General features: G+C 30.2%; 1 protein-coding gene across 1 annotated transcript in view; it reads right to left on the bottom strand.

The window, feature by feature from the left end:
- Positions 1-24,031, bottom strand: part of LOC111417052 (serine/threonine-protein kinase MARK2) — an 81,336-nt gene extending 57,305 nt beyond the window's left edge. Inside the window, exons 1-2 of the mRNA XM_023049290.2 lie at positions 23,815-24,031; positions 14,318-14,943 (exon numbers count right to left, since the gene is read on the bottom strand). Coding sequence (XP_022905058.2) covers positions 14,318-14,665 — 348 coding nt within the window. The 5' untranslated portion in view covers positions 14,666-14,943; positions 23,815-24,031. The remainder of the gene's footprint in view (positions 1-14,317; positions 14,944-23,814) is intronic.
- Positions 24,032-24,412: the final 381 nt, after the last annotated feature.

Genomic DNA, 24,412 nt, shown 5'->3' with positions numbered 1-24,412 from the left:
AATAATGGCTTTCTTCTAACTTTATTAGTCATCTAGGAAACAGGTTGTGCAAAAAGACAGAGTTAGTAATATCGAGATTAAAACTGTAATGATAAATAATGCACAATAGTAAAAAAAGAGAAAGAAATTTAATTAAAAAAAAACTAATAAAAGAAAAAAATTAAAATCGATTTAGCTGTCTCAGATAACCAGGTACCAGTGGAGAAATGAAGTGTTTAATTTATAAAAACGACTTTTCCACCACTTAAATTAATTGAAAAATTTTAGAAAATGGCAGAGAGTTTTACTTAGAATTCATTGATACACTAGATTGCTAAATTAGTTTTGTTCGTGGAGGATTTTGTCGGAGAGTAATTATATTTATGAAGTGATCACGACGTTCACGACGTTAGATGTTAACCAATAGGAAAGTTAGACGAGTTAAACGTCAAAACCCTGTGAGTGGCTTATAAAACGACAAAAAAAACTTGTTAAGGAAGATCATCAAATTTCATCACTTTCAATTTCCCTCCAAGTACTTTAATATCAATAGCATTGTTATTAGCTGATAAACAAATATTTTTAAGAAATAACAGAAAAGATCATAGCTTTCTATTTGTTTACATAGTTAATAAATGTATTCTTCTGTTATTCTACCACACACCTGTAATAAGTAGAAGAAATCAGGCACGAAATCGAAAAAAACCTGCGTGTTGTCTACATAAAAGTGACTAAATAACAGTATTATATCAGTGGGATCCAATTAAAGGTAAATTGCAAACAAGATTGGAGTTAAAATGAAACCTTGCGGGACACCAGCTACAATTTTAGATGAATCGGAATACGCCGCTTTCACCTCAACCTGCTGCATTGTGTTAAACATATAGTTCCGAAACAAAAAGTCTGAAATAGCAATAAACTTAAGAATAGTTAAATAATTATTACGAGATTATGATTTAAGATGTTAAACACCTGTGGGTAGCTTTTGTTGAAAGTAATATTAATATTAGAACTCAATTTGTAAGTATAAAAGACAGATTGAATGAATCAGTATTGAAGTTTATGATTGAAGAACCAAGTGAAGTAAAAGCAGAGGAGCTGGAGACACTAGGGATAAAAACATCTCATAGGATATAAACAATAAAAACGCCTCTTAGAGAAATTGTAAATATACCTTTTAGGAAGAATTCTACATTTAATCATCTATAACAACCATCGCCTCGATGAGATTTATTTTGGATTTATCAAGTATCTTAAGAAATAACTTTAAATAATAATTTGAAGAACTCCTAGAACTCTGAAGTTCTTCACACTTAACAGATGCTGCAAACATTTACGCATTGAATCACGTCTCTGAATCAGCAAGCATATTTCAAACAGAAAACAATCAATTCCTCATTTTATGCTAAACATTTTTTCAAAATTCATTAATAACTGAAAATTAAAGATCATTCCATGTTGAAAATGAATGGACTTGGTAAATGGAATTGCTGTTAACCAAGCAACCAAATTCAACTTTACTCGATTAATTAATATGATAAAAAATCACCTTGTGCGGTAATTTCTGTTAAAAAATTTGAATGATATATTTATTATTAAAATAATAAAACAAATTAAGCCGAATATAATCTTGTTTAGCGAAAGTGAATCCAAATAGGTTTTTTGAAGGCACGTATGACTTGGGTTAAACGGTCGTTTTATATCCTTGCTTGATAAGCAAGATCTTGTAAAAGGTTTTATAAAAAATAATGTGTAAATATGCTAAAAATTAGTACTTTGATAGAAAGGTTCCTGTTTGATCATTCGTTTATCAAAAAGTTGTCAAATAAAACAACAAGAATTGGGAAATAGGAACATTGGTGATCAAAACCATCGAATCCATAACCGGTATCGTATGCAAAAAATATATACAATAGCTCACAACTTATTTGATACACTGTACGTTTTAAAGTTGAAGACATAATCATTTTTTGGCATCGAGCCTACAAGATTTTTTGTTAACACCTTTTTTTGAAATTTTCTTTGTTAAATATCATAAACTTGCATAAATTTTGAACCAACAATACCCATAGATTTTCAATTGGATTTATATCAGGTGACGGTGCCGTTCATGCCATTAAGTGAGAACAGTTCCAAATAGGTCACGACAGTAAAATTCCTGGCTTGTACTTCGGGTCGTTATCTTGATAAAAGCGAAAACTATTTTATATGTCAAGATTTGCAACACTTTTGAAACAAATTTTATTGTAGTAGGAATTCCTCATCGGTTGCGTTAAAAATCTTGTTAGGCGCAGTTCTGCCATTATTTATTACGCGATTCACATGCACAAATCTTTTTATGATGTGTTGCATTGTGGACGCATTTAAAATAAGCATTTTGAGAGATTGTCTGATCTTTAAAATGACTAGTTGTTCAATGACCCATTGTTTTAATTTCCAATGTTAATTAATCAATTGTGTTGATTAACTAAAAATTATGTAATAACCTGCTCGATCACACTACTCATCATAAACACTGCTCCTATCATCTAAGCCCACAAAGTAACTATATTAAATAAGGTGTGACCTATATTTTTTCTTTGTGAAACTAGTACAAATTTTTTTATTTGTTTTGCAGAGTATGTTGAACATATACATTTATTTTGCTTATTTACAGTGAATGAAAAATTACTTCGATATTAACACATTAGCAAAAGCAAATGTGAAGATTGTCGACATGGTTAAGAGTGCAAAACTAAAACGTTATGTTTACTTTATGTATTAACGGCCATTAAATAATTTAAAATAATATGTTTGTTCAATTACTCATAAACACTAAACTTTACAATCACTCAAACATTGTAATTTAAGCTAATTTGATCACAATTGGCGGATAAACGAGTAAAACACCCACCCCAGACGCATCCTTGATAACACAAACATGTTCAGCTGAAAAATTAAGTCATTAAATGATCAACACTTTCCATAATTTAAAGACATCTTTAAATTCCCCAAAAGAAATAGTTTATTATTATTTGAAACTGTCAATCACACTATTTGGTGTAAATTACTATTATTCCGGTTTTAGTGAAGGTCATTGTCAATTGTAAGGATTTATCTCAAGGATAAAACATACATGATGAGAGATGATTCCATATCTATATTGATAAACATTGTCAAAATATGTTCCACAAGGTTGTATGTTGGATCTCATTTTGTAAAATGTACAGTTAGGATTAGTTTACATTATGGTCATACAATTAAACTCTTAAATGAATAATGTTCTTGATTACCAATACTTAATTCGTCAATATTTACCTTAATAATGGCTGACAGGTTTACAAAAAACAATATAACGAATAAAATTAATCCTAAAAATTACGCATTTCTCCAACTGATTTAGGCAAATACTTCAAAAGATGTTTTGTGGCCTATTTAGGTTAACGTAAGAGGGACATATTTAACAATGAAGCGACCTTTAACTGGAATGGAGTGTGTAATAAAAAGAACGTGCCTATTTGGGCGTAGGAAAATACAACATCATTTCTGCTTAAATGTGACTAGGAGAACCGCTGAAGCTCAACGATGTGTTATGTGCTATATGTACCATGGAACCGCAGCACATAGTATAAGAGCGTCATAAAAAAATCATATTTACTGGATCATCCAACCTAACCAACATTAGTGTTAACCTTATGGGGTCATTTAAAAAACAGGTCTACCTTAAACATTATTTCTTGAAAAACATTTTATTAAAACGTTTTAAACAATTTTTTTTTCACTTTTAATAATATTCAACACATATACTCATAAAAATTGATTAAACATTATACATGAATATCGTATTCCACCGAGTTATTATATTTCACGCAACGTTGCTACTAATAAATACAAATCTGAGTTATTTGAATTTAGACCGATTTTTCATTTATTTCTAAAGAAAATAGACAGCAATATTTCAGTTGTTCAATGTACGCCAACGAATCAAAACACATTTTCCTCGAAAATCACTCAGCAATGAGTGATATGCTTGAGTAGCACACGAAAAACAAAATATTGTATATAGACTGATATTTGATATCAACAATACTCTGCTATCAAAATAATATTTGGTTTAAAAAACTTATTAAGATATGATAAAATCTAAATCCATAAAATAGTACGAAACGTTATAAATAATAACGAAATTAACTTAAAATGTCCTCGTGTAATTATCATCTATTAAAATGATAAGAATATCAATGATTTTAAAAAAACTCTCTTTTTAACACGATTTTAATTTCGATCGGAGTTACTTATAATTTAATTAAACAAAATACAGATATCAATTAGGTACTCTTTTAAAACTGATATCATTTTCAAAAGTTATATCTCTTTAAATAATCAGATACATATCTTAATATGAAAGTAGCCAATGTGTCTTTCGTACAATCATTAACATTATTATCTTTCGAGCCACGCAATCAGTGAAAAATATAAAGCAATCAAAAAATAATAAGCGTTTTTTTCTCATTCGTTTATATTAAAACATTAACTACGAGAACCAAAACAATCGGTACTTTCCCATTATCTTTTTAATCGCCTTTCATAGCGATGATAAATATTGTAGTATATAATATTTTTTCGCTCGATACACAAACATGCAGGGTTTAGTCCTTATAAATTAAAAAGTCATCAATTACTGAAACTCGGACATCAATTTGGACTTTGTAGTATTATAAAACTCTAATTTTAATTGTTTATCAGTAAAGGATCGTAATCCTTTTTTTTAAATCAATCGGTAGATATTTAGTTTAGAATTGACTAGTACATATAAGATAACCATTTAAAACATATTTATTATTAACGATAGTGGATAGCGTCTATCTATTGATTTATTCTTGTGTTTAGTAGTAGGAAATGCGCCTATGAGATATGCAATACTTTATACGCGCATTACAGCTGGGTTTCATACAATAATGTATATATATTTTTGATATACACAGATTAGAAATTTACGCTTAAATTTTTATTAAGAAATAGATATCCATTAAAATAATCTTTAATATTTAACAAATTTTTTTGTAGTTAATTGTAGATATTGATTTCTGTGATATGTAACAAAATCCCAAACAAAGACTGTGTAACAGTTACTCCACTCCACTTGGAGAAAATAAAATTTGAGTGCTGATCATGGCAGTAGCACTCGCTGCTGTTGTTTAAAAAGTTGCCGTACTCTGCAAAGTTATAAAAAGTGTTCGTAGTCCATTTCAACGTATCGAAAGTACAAATAGAAGCAGTTTAATGTACATACATTAAATTCACAATAAACCTCTTTAGTAAGTTGCTGTAAAGAAATTTGCAGTAACATATCCTTTTTATTTTATATTAGTCTAAGTTTACATGTTATTCAGCATCATCTCAGTTTGTTTGAATGAATAGAATATTTATTTTATTTTTTTAACAGTTCCAGCACTCTTCTATTAACCACGCACCCCTTCTAACAAAATGGTTAATTCAAAGAGTACAGAAAAATAACACTTCAAAGAATGTAGTAGCTTTGCAGAACAGTAAATGATGTGGCCCTGTACTATATTAGGTTACGCAAAAGGACCTGATCCTCAATAAAGGAAACCTTAACCCAAATAGCCGCGTTAGGACAAATAGACCTGAGTAGATTATATTGCCCACTCGGGATCCACTTGTGTCCACGCCAGAAGTTAAGGTAATGTTACAACACATTTCCTATTTTCAGTTAGAAACATCTATATAGGTCACACACATCTATAGTTGCGATGTTTTCGTTCCTAAAATTGACAATAAAATTGTGTTATTGTTTTTGGTTCTGAATATTAATAATTTCAACTAAAATTACCGAAGTAAAATTACTGAATGTTGGTTATTTTGGAATAACTGATTGAATGTCGCAAATAATATTAATACTAAAAAGATATAATACATTGAAATGTAAAATGGAATTTACAAACGTTGACTTTGATTTGATTACGACGTTTTGTGGCGATGAAGTTCAAACCACTAAACATTTACATAATATCTGGTATACCAAAAAAATATATGATACTGTTTTCTTAGAAAGGAACATGTAATAACAAAGAAATAATAAACGATAAACTAGAACTTTTATTGAAATACCACTTCAAAATTTAATAAACGCCAGGTTGTTTAACCTTTATTAGTTGAGTGGCAATATTAGGCGTGCGTCTAGATTAAAATGTAAATAAAGCAACGATTCTTTTTCTGGTGTGGGAGGAGTAAATAGAAAAATAAATTCTGTCAGAGAATACCTCGCACTTATAAACTTAAAATCTCTTCTATTATGGGCATAACAATAGGGGAAAAAGAATAAAAGTAAATTGGAATAAAAGTAAAAATGGGACAAAAGGAAAAAAGGGGAAAAAAGGGGGGACAAAAACCGAGGGTAGAACTAAGGTGAGACTAATTCGAAAATGTTTATAGAAATGTATCAAAGTAAAGAAAATTTATTAAGAAATGGGAATAGCGATTACTTTTGTAATTGAACTTGTTCGTTAAAATGTTTAATCAATCAATTTGCCACATTTGAGCAATTTATAATTAACAAAAAAAAATTCGATTGAAAAACCAGTTTTTCCCATTCCCTCTAGATTCATCTCTATCTACTCTTAACACGTTGGACTTTGGCAGGTTAATTATTCTATCTAATTGCGGAATATCTTCATAATTTTGTGTTTTAATTTAAACATAATTAAATCAAAAATCGCAAAAAAATTAATTCTACACCTACAATGTGTGCGTGGTGTACACTTTGTTAATCAGATTGAGAATTGTATACCTTAGGTCAACATGGATGACACGAACTTGATTTATTCATCTCATCCTTCTGATTACCGAGAGACGAATATATCTGTATTAAACATCATATTAACACACATAACTAGGGAGTAAGTTCTTTGGCAGGAGAATAACAACTTCTCACCCTACTGCATAAGTATTATACTTAAAATTGAATTGTATGGGGTTAATCTGGGTGACGGATTTTCCCCGCACGAATTATGATTGGTTAACCGCTCGCTGTTTGTCTGTGGCTGATAATATTGGTATCGGGAAAACCATGTGTGTGTAAATGTGGTGTAGTAAATAGCTCAATTGACAAAATGTAAAGTACCATGTAACCATGATATAATTATACAACAAACATTTAAAATTGTTCAACGAATTGAAAAGACCATTTGTTTCTGTGGTAACTTTTCTGTAGAATTAGTCTTTAAAGGCGAAAGTAAATGATGATGTAGCTATGGTAACATTTTGCTATGATTAAGAAACTATTATAAAAAATCATGACGTAAGACCCAAACAAGTCAGTTATGCAAACAAAACTAGGTTTTATTAGAAAGCAATGTCTGAAAGTAATGTTCCAAGTATAACAAATAGGAATTTCTAAACTTTTCTTTACTTCCGGTTTCAAAATCAGCAAAGAACATATGCTGCTTGGATGAATAAGGCTGTTTGGATGGATAAAGTAATTTTGGGAATGTGTTTTTCGGTATCTCAGGTTAAAACTTATCAGTAAGAAGTTAATGTTCCACTAAAAGTCATTCTTTTATTAAAGTCTTCTAATGCAGAGTTACTATAAAGAGACAATGGAGACACATTTGCGATAATCAAAAATAAAACAGAGTTTTCCCATAACTTACATGAAGTTGGATTGGGTTAAGTTTGTTTATGAGAAATGCAAAGGAACTACAAATGTTGCTTATTATTGTATTACAGATTAAGTTTTTAATTTATTTAGATAAGAGTTGTTGTTCTTATTTCACCCCTGACCCATTAAGGAATGGTTCCCTATAACATTCATAAATTCTATAATCGTATTTCTGCGGCTGACAGTTTATTGAGTGCCACGGTGTTTATGACACGGTTATTTTGGAGGATCGAATAATAAATTTTTTTCAACGCCTACAGTAGTATCAATCGTGTAAGACATCTAATTATTTTTTAACTTATTGGAGGGTAATTAGGTTATAAAACTTGGGTAGCATAAATATCCTTGCACTTTAAAATATTGAAAATGGAAATAAGTTCAAATATTACACATATTATGATATACATAAGAATCAAATGAAAATAAACTGTGATACTCTGTGAAAAATACGTTTAGTGTTGCTGAGAAGCGGAATTCATCAAAAAATGTTATTGAGCCGTGGGTAAAGAAAGGTTACCAAGCCATGCTTTATCGCTAATTGTCACGCATGTCACGAAATTATAGATTTAGTATGTTAATATCAATTGCTTAAATCTAAGAATTTTTATGTTGTTTTTTTTTTGTGTCGTTTAATCAGATTTATTTTTTATTGTTTATGTGAATCGAGGGTTCTACTGGAAGATCAAGGGTCAACTACTTAACCTTGCCAACATCCGCTTCGTGGTTGCTTACACGCAGTATTGCTAATACTTTTCTCCTTCTTTATATACATTTAATATTTTCTTTGTGATTTTTAAGGTAAATGTTTTTGAAATACATTTTATTATCATTATTAAGTGCAAAACTTCACATTCAAAATAACATTTCCGTGTGTAATTGCGAAATGCTAAAGGTCGAATGTGTTAATAATAGGATTTTTGATTATTGACTTCGTGTGTATTGATAAAGTTTTAATTTTTCTTTTTCTAATAAATCAGACTCATTAAATTAGTTAATAATGATTAATTATGATTTAACTGCGATCAATATCAGTTGATGGTCTAAATTCTTTTAAATATATACATTGTGTTTTATAATTTTATCAATTTGTAAGTAAATGAATTAAAAACAACACGTTCTAGCTGCAAATTTGTCTTATTTAATTGTTCTTTACATATCAATTAATTAAACTAATTGAGTAGCTGTGTTGCTAATTGTAGCATATTTAATTAATTACTTTTAATTAGAGAAAATTACTAAAATGAATTAAAATGAATAATAAAGGTTTTAATATGTTACTCAAATTTCGCTATTGTTCTTTGCAGTGCAGTTCCTCCATAACTAACTGTCCATATAATATAATAACGTCTCTTCTTTACTATCCCTTAAAAGGTTATCCCTAGCTTATTTTGATTGTAATGTGCAACCGGAAAAAAAACGTTGTTCAAAGCAATGTTCAATTATACTATCACAATAACACTCATATTCCTAACAACATAGTTTAAAGTTTGCAGAAAGAATAATTTAATATAGTAATAATATCGGGTAGACTTATCAAATTCAATTTCGTCCATTCACGGTCGTATTGCAAGTTATAAAGCTTGGAAAGATTGAATTTGAAATAGTAGAAGAGATTCTTCAAAAGCTCTCCGACAACAGAGCCTGCGGCGATCGAATATTCTCTGATTTGTTGCATACTGTTTACAACCTCTTTAAAAAAGTTTTTTTGCTCCTGTTGATTCATTTGATAATCATATCTATTTTGTCAAAGAATAAATAAACCACAATTCTATTGAGGATGTTCCACTGTGGATTATTTATTATGAGAAATAAAGAAAATAATCGAAGATAATCTCTTTTCAAATTTTGATTATAGATATTTGTGTCCATGTACACTGGAATGTCATATTAACGTATATAATAATCCATACTGTTTTGAAATATTATAAGCATAGTCTGTACTTGGTATAAGAAGATACTTATGGGCTTCCTAAGTATTTATTATAATCTGCCTAATAGGATTTACTCACGTAGACTACCATTTATATATCGCACCCTTATTTTTCCTCTGATAGGGACCCTCTGAAAATCAACATTATCAATATAGATTGATGGTTCCCAAAGTGGTCTAAGTAAAATCAAAGACTAACAAATAAAAACTTAAAAGAAAGTAAAAGCTAAAGTCGATTTATAGAAAAATATATTTAATAAAAATTGGATCCCTGGTTTACTCTAGTATTAGAACTTTCATGTGAAGTCTTATTTGATAGTATTCATTCTCAGACATCTGTGCACGTTCATATAAGCGGTTGACAGGTTTCGACTGAAAGAATACTTATATTACTTTTGTATTGTCAAATGCTAAAATAGGCGAATTTGCTTGAGTTTCCAACTCGTCAGAAACAACATTTTCCGAATAAACATCTATCAACACGTTTGTTGTATACTATATAACTGTAACCCATAATAATTTGGACGTCTCCTTGCATCATACAAAATTTTATATTCAACATACTACCTATAACATCGCGTTTTGCATTCCCACTATAATCGTGTGCTTTTAATCACAAAGATACTTCCCATGAAGATAGAATTAACATTTTAAACCCGATTTGTGAAAAGTTATTGGCCGATGATCTCTTAAAAATACGGTGAGGGAAAATATGCAGATGGTTTCTAAGCATATTTTTGCTTATTATATAAAATTGGTACAGTTGGTTAGTATAAATGTATTTTTTTTATGAAAAATCTGTTTCCAATCTTATAAATGCATTCACCTCTGAACCATTTTTATTCAACTTGTGGATTTTTCAACACGCCAGAGTTAACTCGTGGGACCTGCAGATCGAATACATATAAAAAGTTGCCACCGGTGAATCATGACTGTTTTGTTTGAACTTGTCATCTTTTTTTGTACAAACACGCATTACCTCAGTACCGTTGTTAGACCGAGGTCATAACTTATTTGTTCTTATAGCGAACTTAGAAAGTGAACGCGACTTGCTATTTAGTTTAGAATATGAAGTTTTAGCAGTAACAATTATTTAAAGAGTGATACTTGGTCAAAGGAGGTAATGATGATAACTTTAGCTTGCCGATGTTTTCGAGTACAATAAAATGCTTCTAAACCTCTACTAAACAATGAAAATATTTACGTTGGTGATTTCAGTTACCTAAATTTCTTCCAACATTTCTTTAATAAACAATTGATACAATATATTGCGAATAGGACAAATAAATATGCAAAATTCATCATCGAAGCAGAGAAAAAACTTGTTGGTATGACACTAATCCAAATGAAATTTGAGTATTTTTGTATTGTACTCTTGCAAAATAGTTAGAAAACAAGAATACCGTCATTGTTGAATCAGTTGCTTTTCAAAACATATTATAAAAAGATTTTCTTTTATTTCTTAGATTTGGTAATATGGAACGCTTTTGTGCTTTAAATCTAGTGATGAAATGGATTCATTTAATTTTCATCGAAAAGTAATTGAATTCTCCATTGAAAAATATAAAACTATCAGTTTTTCAAGAAGTGAATCGAACGTCCAAACACCACTGAGATTATCAGCAAGACGTTTTCTATCATTTGTGCCACTAACAAAACGTAACACGACAGTGTTCCTAAGCTCAAGAAACAAGATTAAAAACAATAATAGGGTTCGCAAAGAAACAAAACTAGATATGTGCATTAAATGATCTTTCAATGGAATGATGATGCTGCGTACTGCGATATAATATGATTTACATAGTTTTCATTGTTAACAGTTTGTTGTTTGGACGGAAAGAAATCAATTAGTTTTAAATAATTATGGTATTGACGTCTTTTTGGGACAAATTTTCTGATACGAAAAGTCGATTGAATGAGCGTAATCACTCACAAGCCATCTCAATAATTATAAATATATACCAGAAAAATGAAATGGTGCACGTGTCATTATAACGTAGGAATATAAATGACGTTCAAAACTACAAATAATTCGCAAGCTTCTGTTGCGTAACTTCACAGTACAATATTACCTATTACTGTCATCTGTTTATTCAAATCTAGGCAAATAATTTACATACATAACTGCTCTCCAACTACTAGCACCATCAGTTAAAATCTATTACCACTAAAACAGTCGATTTCACTGTTGCGAAAATACATATATTGTTCAGGAAATGTCAGAAGCAGAAGATAATCTAATCTTTCGGAATATCTAGGTTTTATCTTTTCTTTATATTTAGAATCCCTTTATAGAAAGTAACAATAATGAAATAATAATAACATAATTTAAAATAAACGTTTAACTATTTTAATATCAAACAGCAATAACAGGTACACGTGTCAATAAAATATAATAAATATTTTCTAACATAACAAAACATATTCTTAACATAACGATATATTGAACACGTGTCAATTTTAAAGTCAGGTTATAAATTAATCGTGAATAAATATTTATAAAATTTGATTAAGCACTTATTATTATTAATGTAGTTTAAAAATTCAATTTATCTGAAAATTGTTGTATTTTCCAAAAATCATTTTTAAATAGAAAAGGAAACTTAATTAAACCAACAAAATGAATGTTTACTATTACGGCTTTTCTCATTTTAATATGTTTGATTAAATTTCGAATGAATAACATTATTTTAGTTAAAATGTGAAATTTTATTTATAATAAAAAACGAATAACTTTAATGCACACAAAATGGGAATTTGTTAAAATAAAATCGTACCAATTATTTCCGGGTTCGATTTCGGCAAATATTTAATGTTTCCATATAAATAACAGGCCAAACTATTTAATTTTCAACAGTTAATTTAAGTAAACATAAAATCAATTTCTAAATTCCGAATTTATTTAATGTAATATAAAATAGATTTTGGTTAAATACCTTCGAAAGGTCGCCTTAATTGATAAATCGATTACCATATTTCATATTCGATTCGTGTTCTAGATTATACCCATGTAAATTGAGGCAATATTAATCATAATAAAGACATTTGTTATGTGTCACAAGACACATTCAATACCATTGAGTACATTAATTACATATATCTTTAAAGTTTACATATAAATCGTTAAAATATTTCTAAATGAAAATGTCATAAAACATAAAATAATTTATGATATTATCCTTGTGAAAAGTTTTATTTCTCAGGTGACTATGGTTTATCTCGTTTTTATAGGATGAAATCTCATTAGTATTCTAAACGGTTTTGGTATTACTTATTATTCAACAAGCAAGTTTGACCGCATCTATTTATACACGATACGTCAAAGAACAGGAAGCGATACTTCCACAGCATACACATACGTGTCAGAAATCAAACGATAGTTTTAAAATGGCCTGGTTAACAATAGAATAATATGCGTGCCAAAAAACACTTTAATATGCCAACAAAAAAATGTAACAATCCATTTTTAATATTCATTATTATAATAACGTTTTAACATAAATAAATAAATAATTAACATCAAATTAAATTAAATCAAAAAGTAGTACTATGATACAACTTACAGATTCTATTACTATTTCTATTGTAACACTTAAACCTAAGCGTTTGTAACGAACTGTAAAATTGTCCTATTTCAACTTCATCAACTTCAAATGTTTCCAAATCGGACGATTTTAACCAATCAACAACACGATCTTTTGAATTGAATTGGTCCAACATTTTTAAATACTCGTGAAACTCACGCGCTTTTCTTTTTCGTTTTTTATTTTGACGGGAATTTAAAAGACACACTTGAATGTTTCCCATAATGTTCTCCAACGAATTTTATTTTCGAACTAACGTTTACTCTTCAACTGATACAAACGGAACGACTACGATAGGAAATGCCACAAATACATTTAATGGTAAATTCCGTTTGTATGGTGATTAAGAAAAGTACACAATCGTTTATTAGTCACTAATGAACTTTGAACTAACTTGACAAGACTCTTTAGGTTAAACCGACTTTTAATAATATAATTTAATAATCACTGTTTTCTGAAGTTGATAAGAATATTAATTAACTTAAATATCTATTATTAATATACGAACCCTAAAAGCAAACAGAATTGTTGGTGAAAGAGCTTTATATGTTTAATTAAGTAAATTAAGCTTTTATTAATTAAACTAATGAATTCATATATTTAAAAATAAACGACAACAGAGAGAAAATTAATTAAAATTTTCAACTTTATTACTCATAGTAATTGATACCGAATTTCGTGCTATGTTGGAAAATTGTAACTAATTGAAAACACAATGTATCTGTGTTGCTGATACTAAAACGTTAAATGCAATTACAAGTGTAAAGATTTATGAATGCACTAAACGTGAGTTATCATCTTCATAAACGTCGCAGTCTAAAACTAAATAAATAATGGGTAAAACTTGGCGTTCGCAAATAAGAGAAGGTGTTGGAGAACGGTAACTTTATCGCGGGAGAAAAGTTTTTTTTGAGGAACAGTCCCGTTAGCTATAAAAGAACGTCATCTTCATCATCTATTTATTCAGATTAATTATACCGTGAGAAAGCAATTTCAGACGAAACGCGTAATTCGCCAAATCCGAATCGTCTGTTCTCATTATTACGTAGTAATGGGAAAGTTTATATCGTCCTTGAGGAAGTTAGTTCATAAAATGAAGATAAAATAAAATTAGGAGGATTTTAAAATAAAATTGGTTAGAAAAAAAAAATTAATATCACAAACCTTTTTTCTCGCTGCTTTTTTATTGCCAACCACAAAAGGTAAACCATCAGCGATAGCAACGACAACTCCATTCCGAGGATTTTGCGAATTAATTTTTTGATGATGATGCACCTCACCAGGAATATGACTATTTCGATGATGATGATGATTTCTTTCTGTTGGTGGTACGATGTGCTGTTGGTTATTACTACTTTCCGCGCCTGTAGGAGTTCGACTAACCAACGATTTCGATCTCCTCAAAAATTTTAACATTTGATTTTTAACGGTCATTTGTGGTCTTGATGCAGACTGTCTCATAGCGGCTGCCGCGTCTAATTTACTACCAACGCCACTGGACACTTCATACATGGTATTTTATTAAGCACCGATTGTTTATTAACACTCCTTAATACATCGAAAAACAAATTAACAATAAACGTTTAAATTTAACGTTTGGTTCATTATGCTGTTTGTATCTTGAGTAGTTAGTCAAATAGTTGATGGTTGAAGGACTGATTTGAAACCGTTTACGTCCGTAACTTTTAAAATGTCGACACGATGCAACGCGGTAGAGTTAAGAGGTTACCGCAATCTTGATAACCTCAACCTTTGACCGAAACTCCTCTATTAGTTGAGAAGCATATGGACTGCAATAAATTTTAATGTCGTTACTTAACAGAAAGTTTTTAGTTTCTATTTTGCGACTATTCATATTGGAAACGAATTGTATTTTTGTTGTTATGCAATAATTTATTATGATAAACAGATTAAAAATAAAAAATATAATTTTAATTACATATAAGAATTAAAAATTTATAAATAATTACAAATAATAAATATATAGATATTGGGAATGAAAAAATGAGCCATATCGTAAATAATAAATAATATTATAGTTTTATGTAAGATAGAAGAACTCCGCAAAATTTAACTGTTGCCGAGTACAACTTTGAAGATGTGGAAAGCATCAGGTACCAGAGTATTTTACTCAGAAATGATAACAAGACAGAATAAGAGTTGAAAATGCATGTTTCTTTGCTCACAAAAAGAAAACATTGTTAGGTGTGCTAAAGCTCAAAGAATGGGATACATCTGAAGAATGAGTGAAACCAGGAAAGCAAAGAAAGTATTTGCGAGCAAACCAGATATACCTAAAAATAGCGGAAGACCTAGAATGAGATGGATAGACGATGTGACTAACGATATAAAGAAGCGACGTGTTCAATATTGTAGAATGGCAGCACTTAATAGAGTGGAGTGAAGGCAGATTGTTTATAAGACCAAATCTCATCAAGGGATGTAACGCCATAGTAACTCTTAGGAAGTTTCGAGATGTGCTACGAACCTCGAGCTCCATTGCTCAACAGCCTCAGCCCGCGTCTATACCAGCAAAAGATCAGAGCGCCGTAAGCGCATTCAGCTCAAGGTACTTCAAGATTTCTTGACCATGCGTGGTTACTGGAATTTATAGCATTCCAATGTGCTTCCAAAACGAATTGTTGTATATTTCTATTTGATTGATTCTGACATATTGCTGATATATTTCTTGTTTTTAAAATCATCAGCAAGAGAAATATATAACATATTCTTAACTTTGCATAATTTACTATAGCTTAAGCCTAAGAGAGCGTGAACTGGGAATACTAGTTATGAATCATCAAAGGGCTGGTATTACACACACATGCATCTGCCTAAAAATCTCCGCAGTTAAAGTTAATGTATCGTTTACCAATCTTTTCAATGTGTTGGATGAAGCGGTATACGATCTTTAACAAATCAAAAATATTTCTGGTCAAGAATCTGCAAAACGTTATTCACAACGAATACAAAGAATATGGATACCATCGCAGAATTCTTGAGTTCATTTAAACGAACTCGTCATACATCCAAAATGTTGTGGATTGATATTATTACTTCACAACCACAGTCATCACAATGCTAAACGTGCTTGTCCTTTTGGATGAGAAAACACATGTGCAAAAATTAAGATATCTCTTCCACCTCTAATAATATCACATCTTGATATAAAAAACACGAGATTCAGATATATTCGCGACTAAGGATTTCTTGGCAATTGTTTTAGGATCAGAAAATCCTATAACAGAGCATAGCATCAAATGTGAACACTTTACATAAGGAAGTTGAAGACAAGTGGGAATAGTAGACAAGAAAAACTGCATAGCAAAGGAAGCAAACTGACAGCACCACAGACAGAGTGGCGGTTTATTTTCCATGTCAGCGAAGGAAAAATGATGAACACTTCTGCATTACAATGTAAAGGTGCAATACTAAAAAAAAATGAACCAAAACAATATAATAATCGGCTGTTATACTCATGTTTATAGTTCTTTACAACATTTCATTTTTCAAAATTGTCTCAATTTTCATTTTTATGACCATGAAAATTCGGAAATCACGAAATCTTTTGTTTAAATGTAGGAAATGTGTTGCACAATGCCTACCTGAACTAGCAAACAACTCGCAACCATACGACTTTTTTGGAAAGAAAATATACTTTCCTAGCAAACTTTCTACCATCTAGTTGTAGAGGTTTTTAGCTACAGTATGAAAAATATGTGAATGTTATTTTGCAGGCTATAAAATATCAGAAATGGCGAGAAGGACACCGATATAAAACTAATTGATAAGATAAGTTTGTAAATATTACCTTTGGCTTTATGTAGAATGATTTAATAATGCAATTACCTACACTTTATCAACTAGTTACTAGAATATGATTTCAAAAAAAAAAAAACTTAAGAACTCTTTCAACGCACCACATTTATATTATTTGATCGTTACCGTAATGACTTAATGTCAGTCAAATTGGTGTTCACGTTTGTGTTCTTGTTAAAGTGCTTAGTATATATTGCCATCGATAATTCAAAGTGATGTAAGTGTTTTGTAACTAATCATCATTTATTAATGATTTTTTCATGATGTGACACTTGATAATTACATCTTTGGCTTTTAGCTAATTATGCTCAAAATAAAGTAACTTATACATTCAAAGACTTTTTATTGTAATACTAAGATTTTATAAAAGATGTGTTTAAAAGAAACTTATGCCTATAGATGCCGGTATAGATTTTTAGAATCCGTAATAATGTCCCAAGTCCCAAACAACATCAACCACTCAATCACCAAAATGGAGATAGTTTTAAATGCAGCTTAGTACATATGCGAATTGATTAAAATAATAACAGATAATGGTGTAGCAAAATTCTGTAATCACATAAGAATCAATGAATTTGTGGTATTTGACCATATAACTGGAACACAACATCTGCTGTTATTTACAACGGTGATAGAAATATATGTTATTGCAGTAACCCATGTTATGTGTCCTCTATGATATTTATGACCTGTTAAAGAACCTAAAACTTTGGAGAACTTAAAATCTGGTTTGTCTATTTGTTATGCAAGAATCTGGTTCCTGTCTAAGTTGGTGTATTTTTTTTTAATTATTTGCGTAAATCTACATGATGCCATTAAAGGTCGATATACCTAGAGCAAATATCCAAATTAATGATGGATGAATAACTATTTATGGTGGTACATTTATGGTTATATATCGTGGACAAAATATATTTTGAAATTTTAGCAAAAGAATTATTTACAGAAGAATCAGATTAATTTAAAAGCAATACAATAGTAGTATATAACTTTAATTATATAAACGATTCCTCCTGGACATATTTATATCAGAAATTTCAATAAATATAGCAAAAAGTGTGAAGAATTCTTCAACAACATAAATAATAATAACTGACGGCGTAATTTATAAGTATAAACTGTCAAGTAAAACTTTAAATTTTTTAATGAATCATAAAAAGTGTGGGTTTGTATTTTGACTCTGTTAATAAGAGAAACTATTTTTAGTCTGAGTATATTTAACAGTTTGTGGGGCGATGAGAAAATTTGTAAGTGGTGAGCTAAAATAAATTACATCTTTAATGCAAAAGAGAATCAACAAGGCCATTATATCAATTTATCATAATTGCAGATGGGAAAAATGTCCCTGACTTACCAAGCTGTACAACAATTGCAACGTTTAGTACGATATTTATTTATTTATTTATTAGTAATTAATGTTAATTATTAATGTATTAGCATTTTATTGATTACAGTTAAGTATAGAACATTGCCAATTCTGTATTAATCGCGAAAATATTGATTTATGAAATAACTCAGAAAATATAATTAATAAAGAATAACTAGCTTATTTGAGATTATTTGTTAATTCGCAATTAATAAATACTTCTAAAGAAACTAAGAGTTAATGTTGTTTGGAAAATAATGTTCGGGTCATTACTTGTTTTTATTGAAGCTCTGAGTTTTTCTTTTAGTTCGATGTCTGATCACAGCACTAATTAAAAAATAAGTGATATCGTTATGTTAGCATTTTAAATTGAACCTGATTATTAACATCTTTCACATTTATTTTACAGGAAATCGTGTTTTTTTTTTAATGAGGAAGAATGGAAAGTTTTCTTCACGGAAACAAATTTATTAGGTCATAATTCATGTAAACGTCAAATTTAAAGCACCTTTTTTAAATAAATGGTATATAAACACGATAATGGGAATTCTAAAATAAATTTCTTGTTAACAATTATGTAAAAATAACGCAAGAACTACATTCATTTCACCTCTTAAAAATTGAAAGGTTTTTGATTGCCAAACAAAAATACACATATTGAAGTAGTTTTGTAACGTTTGTCTTTTTTACTAACATACAACATTTTTATGGAGTTAAATCTAATTGTTGATAACATTGTTAGGAACAATCAACGTCACATCCTGCGGTCTACTGGAAAGAGATGTTTCCACGCGATAGGAATCTACGGAAAATTAAACGTCAGAACGTGATACGATGTGATGTCGACACCAAAATACAATCTGCCGAGCTTTTGCTATCTTCACACCGTCTTGAGCAATTTCGTTATCTCGAGAAGTGTTTGTTTGACGGCCGTCGTTTCTTTCTCCCTCTCGAATAATAAAAATGCATTCAACAATATTGCATAGTAACCAGGGTTTCCAGATGGAATATCGAACGAGCGAAGCGGACCGTTAAGTGAAATTGGAAAAGTCTAAGAACTCGTTCAATCGGAAACGTGACCAATTAAACGCGAGGAAAATCGGTTATGAGTATAGTTTAGGTTCTTGATAACATACATAAAATGAGATTGGAAAAGTCGGAAATGTTTAGTATGTTCTGTTATTTTAATTGGACAAGTTATCGATTAATTGACCTAAACCGCGAGAAGTTATTACCTATGCCTTTTAATTAATTTATAATAAAAAGTATAAAATTCAATTATGAAGTTAAATACATTTGATAATTTTAGGACCAGAGATTCACAACATTATCACGTTAAGTGTTCATTTCATTTTTAGTGTATATAAGATATGAAGCCGCCTCCGCACTTGCGGAAAGTTTTAATTGGCTTAGGGACAAAGAGAGCAAAGTAAGCCGCCTCTGCCGCCACTTAAAATGAAATAATCAGCCGGATTCCATTCGGTAGTCGTCACTTGGTTGTTTGAAAATCTGCAACTTGGTTCATTTTTTGTTTTGTCCGTGTTTGAAACCGAGGGCTTCGCCGAGCGTCAAAGTAACCGGTTCCGTTGGTTTGACGAAGTTTCCTTCATACAGCGAATAGCCGGGAACTAGAGAGAGAAATAAACTATTTAGAAAGGGGCCCCCAGCTGCCTTCTGTGTATAGTCCGGCGAGATCCGACACGCGGCATTCAAAGGTCGAATATTCTCCTACGTTTATTTTCCTTTTGGTATTCTCCTACCGCGAGCATTCTGTACACTAGGTCGACGAAAAGAGATTCCAACATGCCTGTTCATTATTTTGTAATATTTATGGTATGTGCACGTCAAAATATTAAACATGAATTTAAAAATAAATCTAATAATAATAAAGTACTACAAAATAATGTAGAATTTGCAATAAAACTCAAGATAAGTTAGTTTTCTAGATATAGACGCCAGAAACCAGTTCTTACAATAGCTACGACCAAAGAAAATACTGGACACGCTACGTAGAAAATTAGATGTTAGTACGTGGTTTGGTTGGAATGTTGTGGGAACAAATAAGGGGAAGAAGACCATAATCAACTAAACTAGAGACTGGAATCTAAATGACTACAAGTCATTAGGATAATAAAGAAAGTGTTACTCAAAAGAAATCAAGAAAAAAATCTATAAAAAATTTTTGTTTTCCTAATAGTACTTTTAATTCTGCATATTCATCTATCTCAATTACTATTTAATATTATATTAACCCTTCATTTGGTACTTATGCAAAGAGGTTGTGGAATAAATCAGAAATGTCTTCCTCATATCTCTCAATAGTCCATCTTGAGTGAGTTTCAATATCGTCCAATACTTCTCAATGGCTCCAAATTCCTTTCAATACATCTCACTGACTGTTAATATCTTTCTATAGCTCTATAGTTGAATGCACGATCTTCAAAGTCTTTCAATATCGTCCAATACCTCTCATTAGTTAGAAATTATTCAAAACGCACAATTATTGTCTCTCAATAGATCTTTATGGTTCTCTGCTTTCTCTCAATTCTTCTAACTACTTCCAATTATTTCGAATGGTCATAAATTATTCAAAATCGATTCTGAATATCGCTAAATTACTCCCATCGTTGGTTATTGGGCCCCAATTATTCTAAATATTTCACAATGGTTCTAAATCGTTCTCATATTGAGAGATATAGAATTTTAAATTTTATATCATGCACTGCTCCCAATATCGCATAATTCCGCTCAATATTTCTAATTACTCTAATCTCTCTCTAAATGGTTCCCAATACATGACAAAGGTTCAAAATAGTATTTTGTGATAACTCATCATAACTCAGTTGGGTAACGATCTTAACGTTACCCAACTCATTTCAACAGTTTTCAATAATTTGGCATTGTTATAGCCTAAACTTCTTATTGCTTTTGGCACATAATACAACTAATCATCTAGAAACTAACCATCACAACCTGGTAAGGTGGCGTTACACGGATTAGTATAATATAATTGTAGGAACGTTACTATATAATTTCAAAAAGAATATTATTCAAAATGATTAAAACTTATAGCAAGACAAAGAGCTCAAAATAAGACCTCATAAAATAAATAAACACACAAATCGTTAATCGATTCATACATTTGGCAATATGTATATACACTTTTTAAGCGCTTCGGGAACGGCCTGGAGTTCCTCTGGGTGTTCCCTCGCAATAACTCGAAAATATTATAAAACAAAAAAAAATAAAAAATTATTTAACAGCGTAATCAAATCATAATTCAATAAATTAACACTGTTTATAAACACCACTCATACTCTATCCTGTACATTTTATGAACTACATATTCCGCGAAAATATTTATTGCGTTATTTCAGCTTTACCATCGAAAATATAAAAAGGTTCTGGTACACTTCAAGGGAGAACGAACACTATAATTAAGAGAGGAGTTCTAAATTTGCAGCGCAGTGTGATCGATTTTTCACACCTACATAGTTTCGCATGTATTGAACTGTTTACGATAAAATCCCAATTTATAACTTCACCATCAGAGAGAAAGGTTCCGCGTTTAACTTATTTTAATTAATCTTGCTGTCTGTAAGACTCGCACTTTCAAAAACAACCGTTTTTTGTTTGGTATTTATATAAATGTAGCCGGGAAAATGTGTATAAATATTGTAGAAGTTGTCTCATGCCTAATTGGGTTCAATTATACGTTAAAGTTTGCCATTCCTGCACGTTGCATTACATCATTAATAACTAAACATTTTAAAAAGATCAATGTCGAATGTGTGCGGTTGTGTTTCAAACGAGGGCGTTAAATTTATGTTGTCTATAATACAAACCCTGAAAACTCATTTCAACTAAAATGAGTTTCGAGTCAGGTCATGTGTACATACTGTATTATCTTTGAAAACAACTTGAAATGCGGATATTTATCACAAAAGGTTCGCTCGTGTAGAAATTTGATTATAGTTTCAGGTTTCAATTAGAATTATATGATATTTAGTGTGTTGAATCAATTATTAATATATAAAAAAGTATAATAATACATGTTAACAAATAATTATGTTAAGGAGAGCGTAGTAACACAAAGGTGAGTACACTCATGTATAATTTATGATGATTTAGGACATTTTCCCAACAAGATATGTAAATTTAAACGGTTCCTCTGTCAGAATAAACATAGAATAAAGGATGCCTAGATTATCTGATAAGCAAAACGAGTACACTTTTTTTGTCGCACTATTAACAATGATAAAATAAGATATGTAACAATTTTTGGGGGGCGATTATGCATTTTTTGGTTATTTACATAAACAAATTCTTAATCTTTCTGGAAATTCCAACACTTTTTCCAACAAATAAACTAAAAATAGGAATCATATACACAGAGATGCATAAATATAGAGAAAAATATAAATATGTATCTAGTACTTATGCACTATGTACATTTGTTGAAAAATAATTTCACGTGGAAAATTTCTATATTTCAAGAAATCATCATTGCTGTATGATTTGCACTTTAAAACTATTACAATGAAAAGATACTGATTAAAATGAAAACGTAATCATCACGATTTAATTCCTTTTAGGCGCCACTTGACAAGAAGATGACAAAATAATAAAACAAGATATAGCAAGAAAAATAATTACACATTTTTTTACACGACGTATTTGATAACGATTGTTTGAGTTGCGAAAGATTAGTTAAAAATAAAGGGTATTGTTATATTTAAATTAACACAAGTGTCTTTAAACTCCTGGCAAAGTTTGATAAACACTCGTCTGGAATATGAATCCCTTCAATATAAATGTAGCGGGAAAGAAGAAACAAGGTTACACATGAGAGCACTTGACATAAGAACTAAGAGATTGTCACGAACTAGGAAAGAAAACCTCTTGCTTTAAAATTAGAATGTAGTTCTTGCGTTTGTCATAAATTCCTTTTAAATTTATTAAAGTGACAAAAAATTATAATATGCAAATCCCGATCTTATCGTTTTACAATTCGAAATGCATACTATTTCCACAATCGACTACCAATACATTTGCATTAATAATCAATTGTTAAGGTGACATTAATGACTGCTTACGTTCATAACTGAAATCATCATATAGCCGTGACAATGCAATGACTAATCAGCATCTCACCATTAAAAATATCGAACGAGGAAAAAACTTTCAACAAAGAGACTTTGCTTTGCTTGCTTTTAAAGAAACAAAAGATTGCAAAAGTTAAAACGTATTGACAGCGAATTTTCGAAGGCAAACAACTCGTCAGATTGTTTCCTAAAGAACCAAAAAATATCAAAATTGTTTTATGTTTCAAATTTCAAACAATTCGTTTCCATTTATGTCACAAATTTTGTTACATTGATTTTGTTATAGGTTCGCGTATAATTTTATACAAACGAATTCAAATTCGATGTAACGTAAAATTAACGCACATTTAAATTTAAATCAACATACGTACATAGAATAGGTCAAAATATTATTATTACGAAAAACTCGTACAACTAAATAAATCCGAAAAAAGTCGTTTGTAATCACTTCACATTAGACCACACATACACTTTCTGAGACGATCACTCGCGAATAATATGATGTAAAATAGTGCTATATAATTTAACAGCGTCGACGATGACGACCGAGTTCTAGCAGCAACTCTACGCGAACTCGTGCGTCCGTTTTGTTCGTACGGTTTTGCTGCTGCTTGCTACCAGGTGATGAAGCCCGACAACGCATTGGATCGGTGGCGGCGGCGCAGAGACGCCAAAGAGATGCGACGATCCAACAACAAACAGTAATAATAAAACACCACGATTACAAAACGGTTCAAATTTTATTCAAATTTGATTTTAATTTTTATATAAACTACACAAAAAAAATTAAATTTTAAAATTCGTTACTAAATAAAGTTTATAATATAGAAGTTTTACGCAATTATTACTAAATATTTAATTATCATTCGATAAATGTAATTAGAAAATAATAAAAAAACATATTTGTTAAAACTTAATTCACTACGTTTTTTGTATATTTTTGCATTTACTCTGCACATTTTTTGTTTA

Source organism: Onthophagus taurus, chromosome 1 (genome assembly GCF_036711975.1).
Source record: "Onthophagus taurus isolate NC chromosome 1, IU_Otau_3.0, whole genome shotgun sequence".
Classification (NCBI taxonomy): domain Eukaryota; kingdom Metazoa; phylum Arthropoda; class Insecta; order Coleoptera; family Scarabaeidae; genus Onthophagus; species Onthophagus taurus.
The sequence above is the reverse complement of the archived record's forward strand: the minus strand, read 5'-3'. Positions and strand labels throughout refer to the sequence as shown.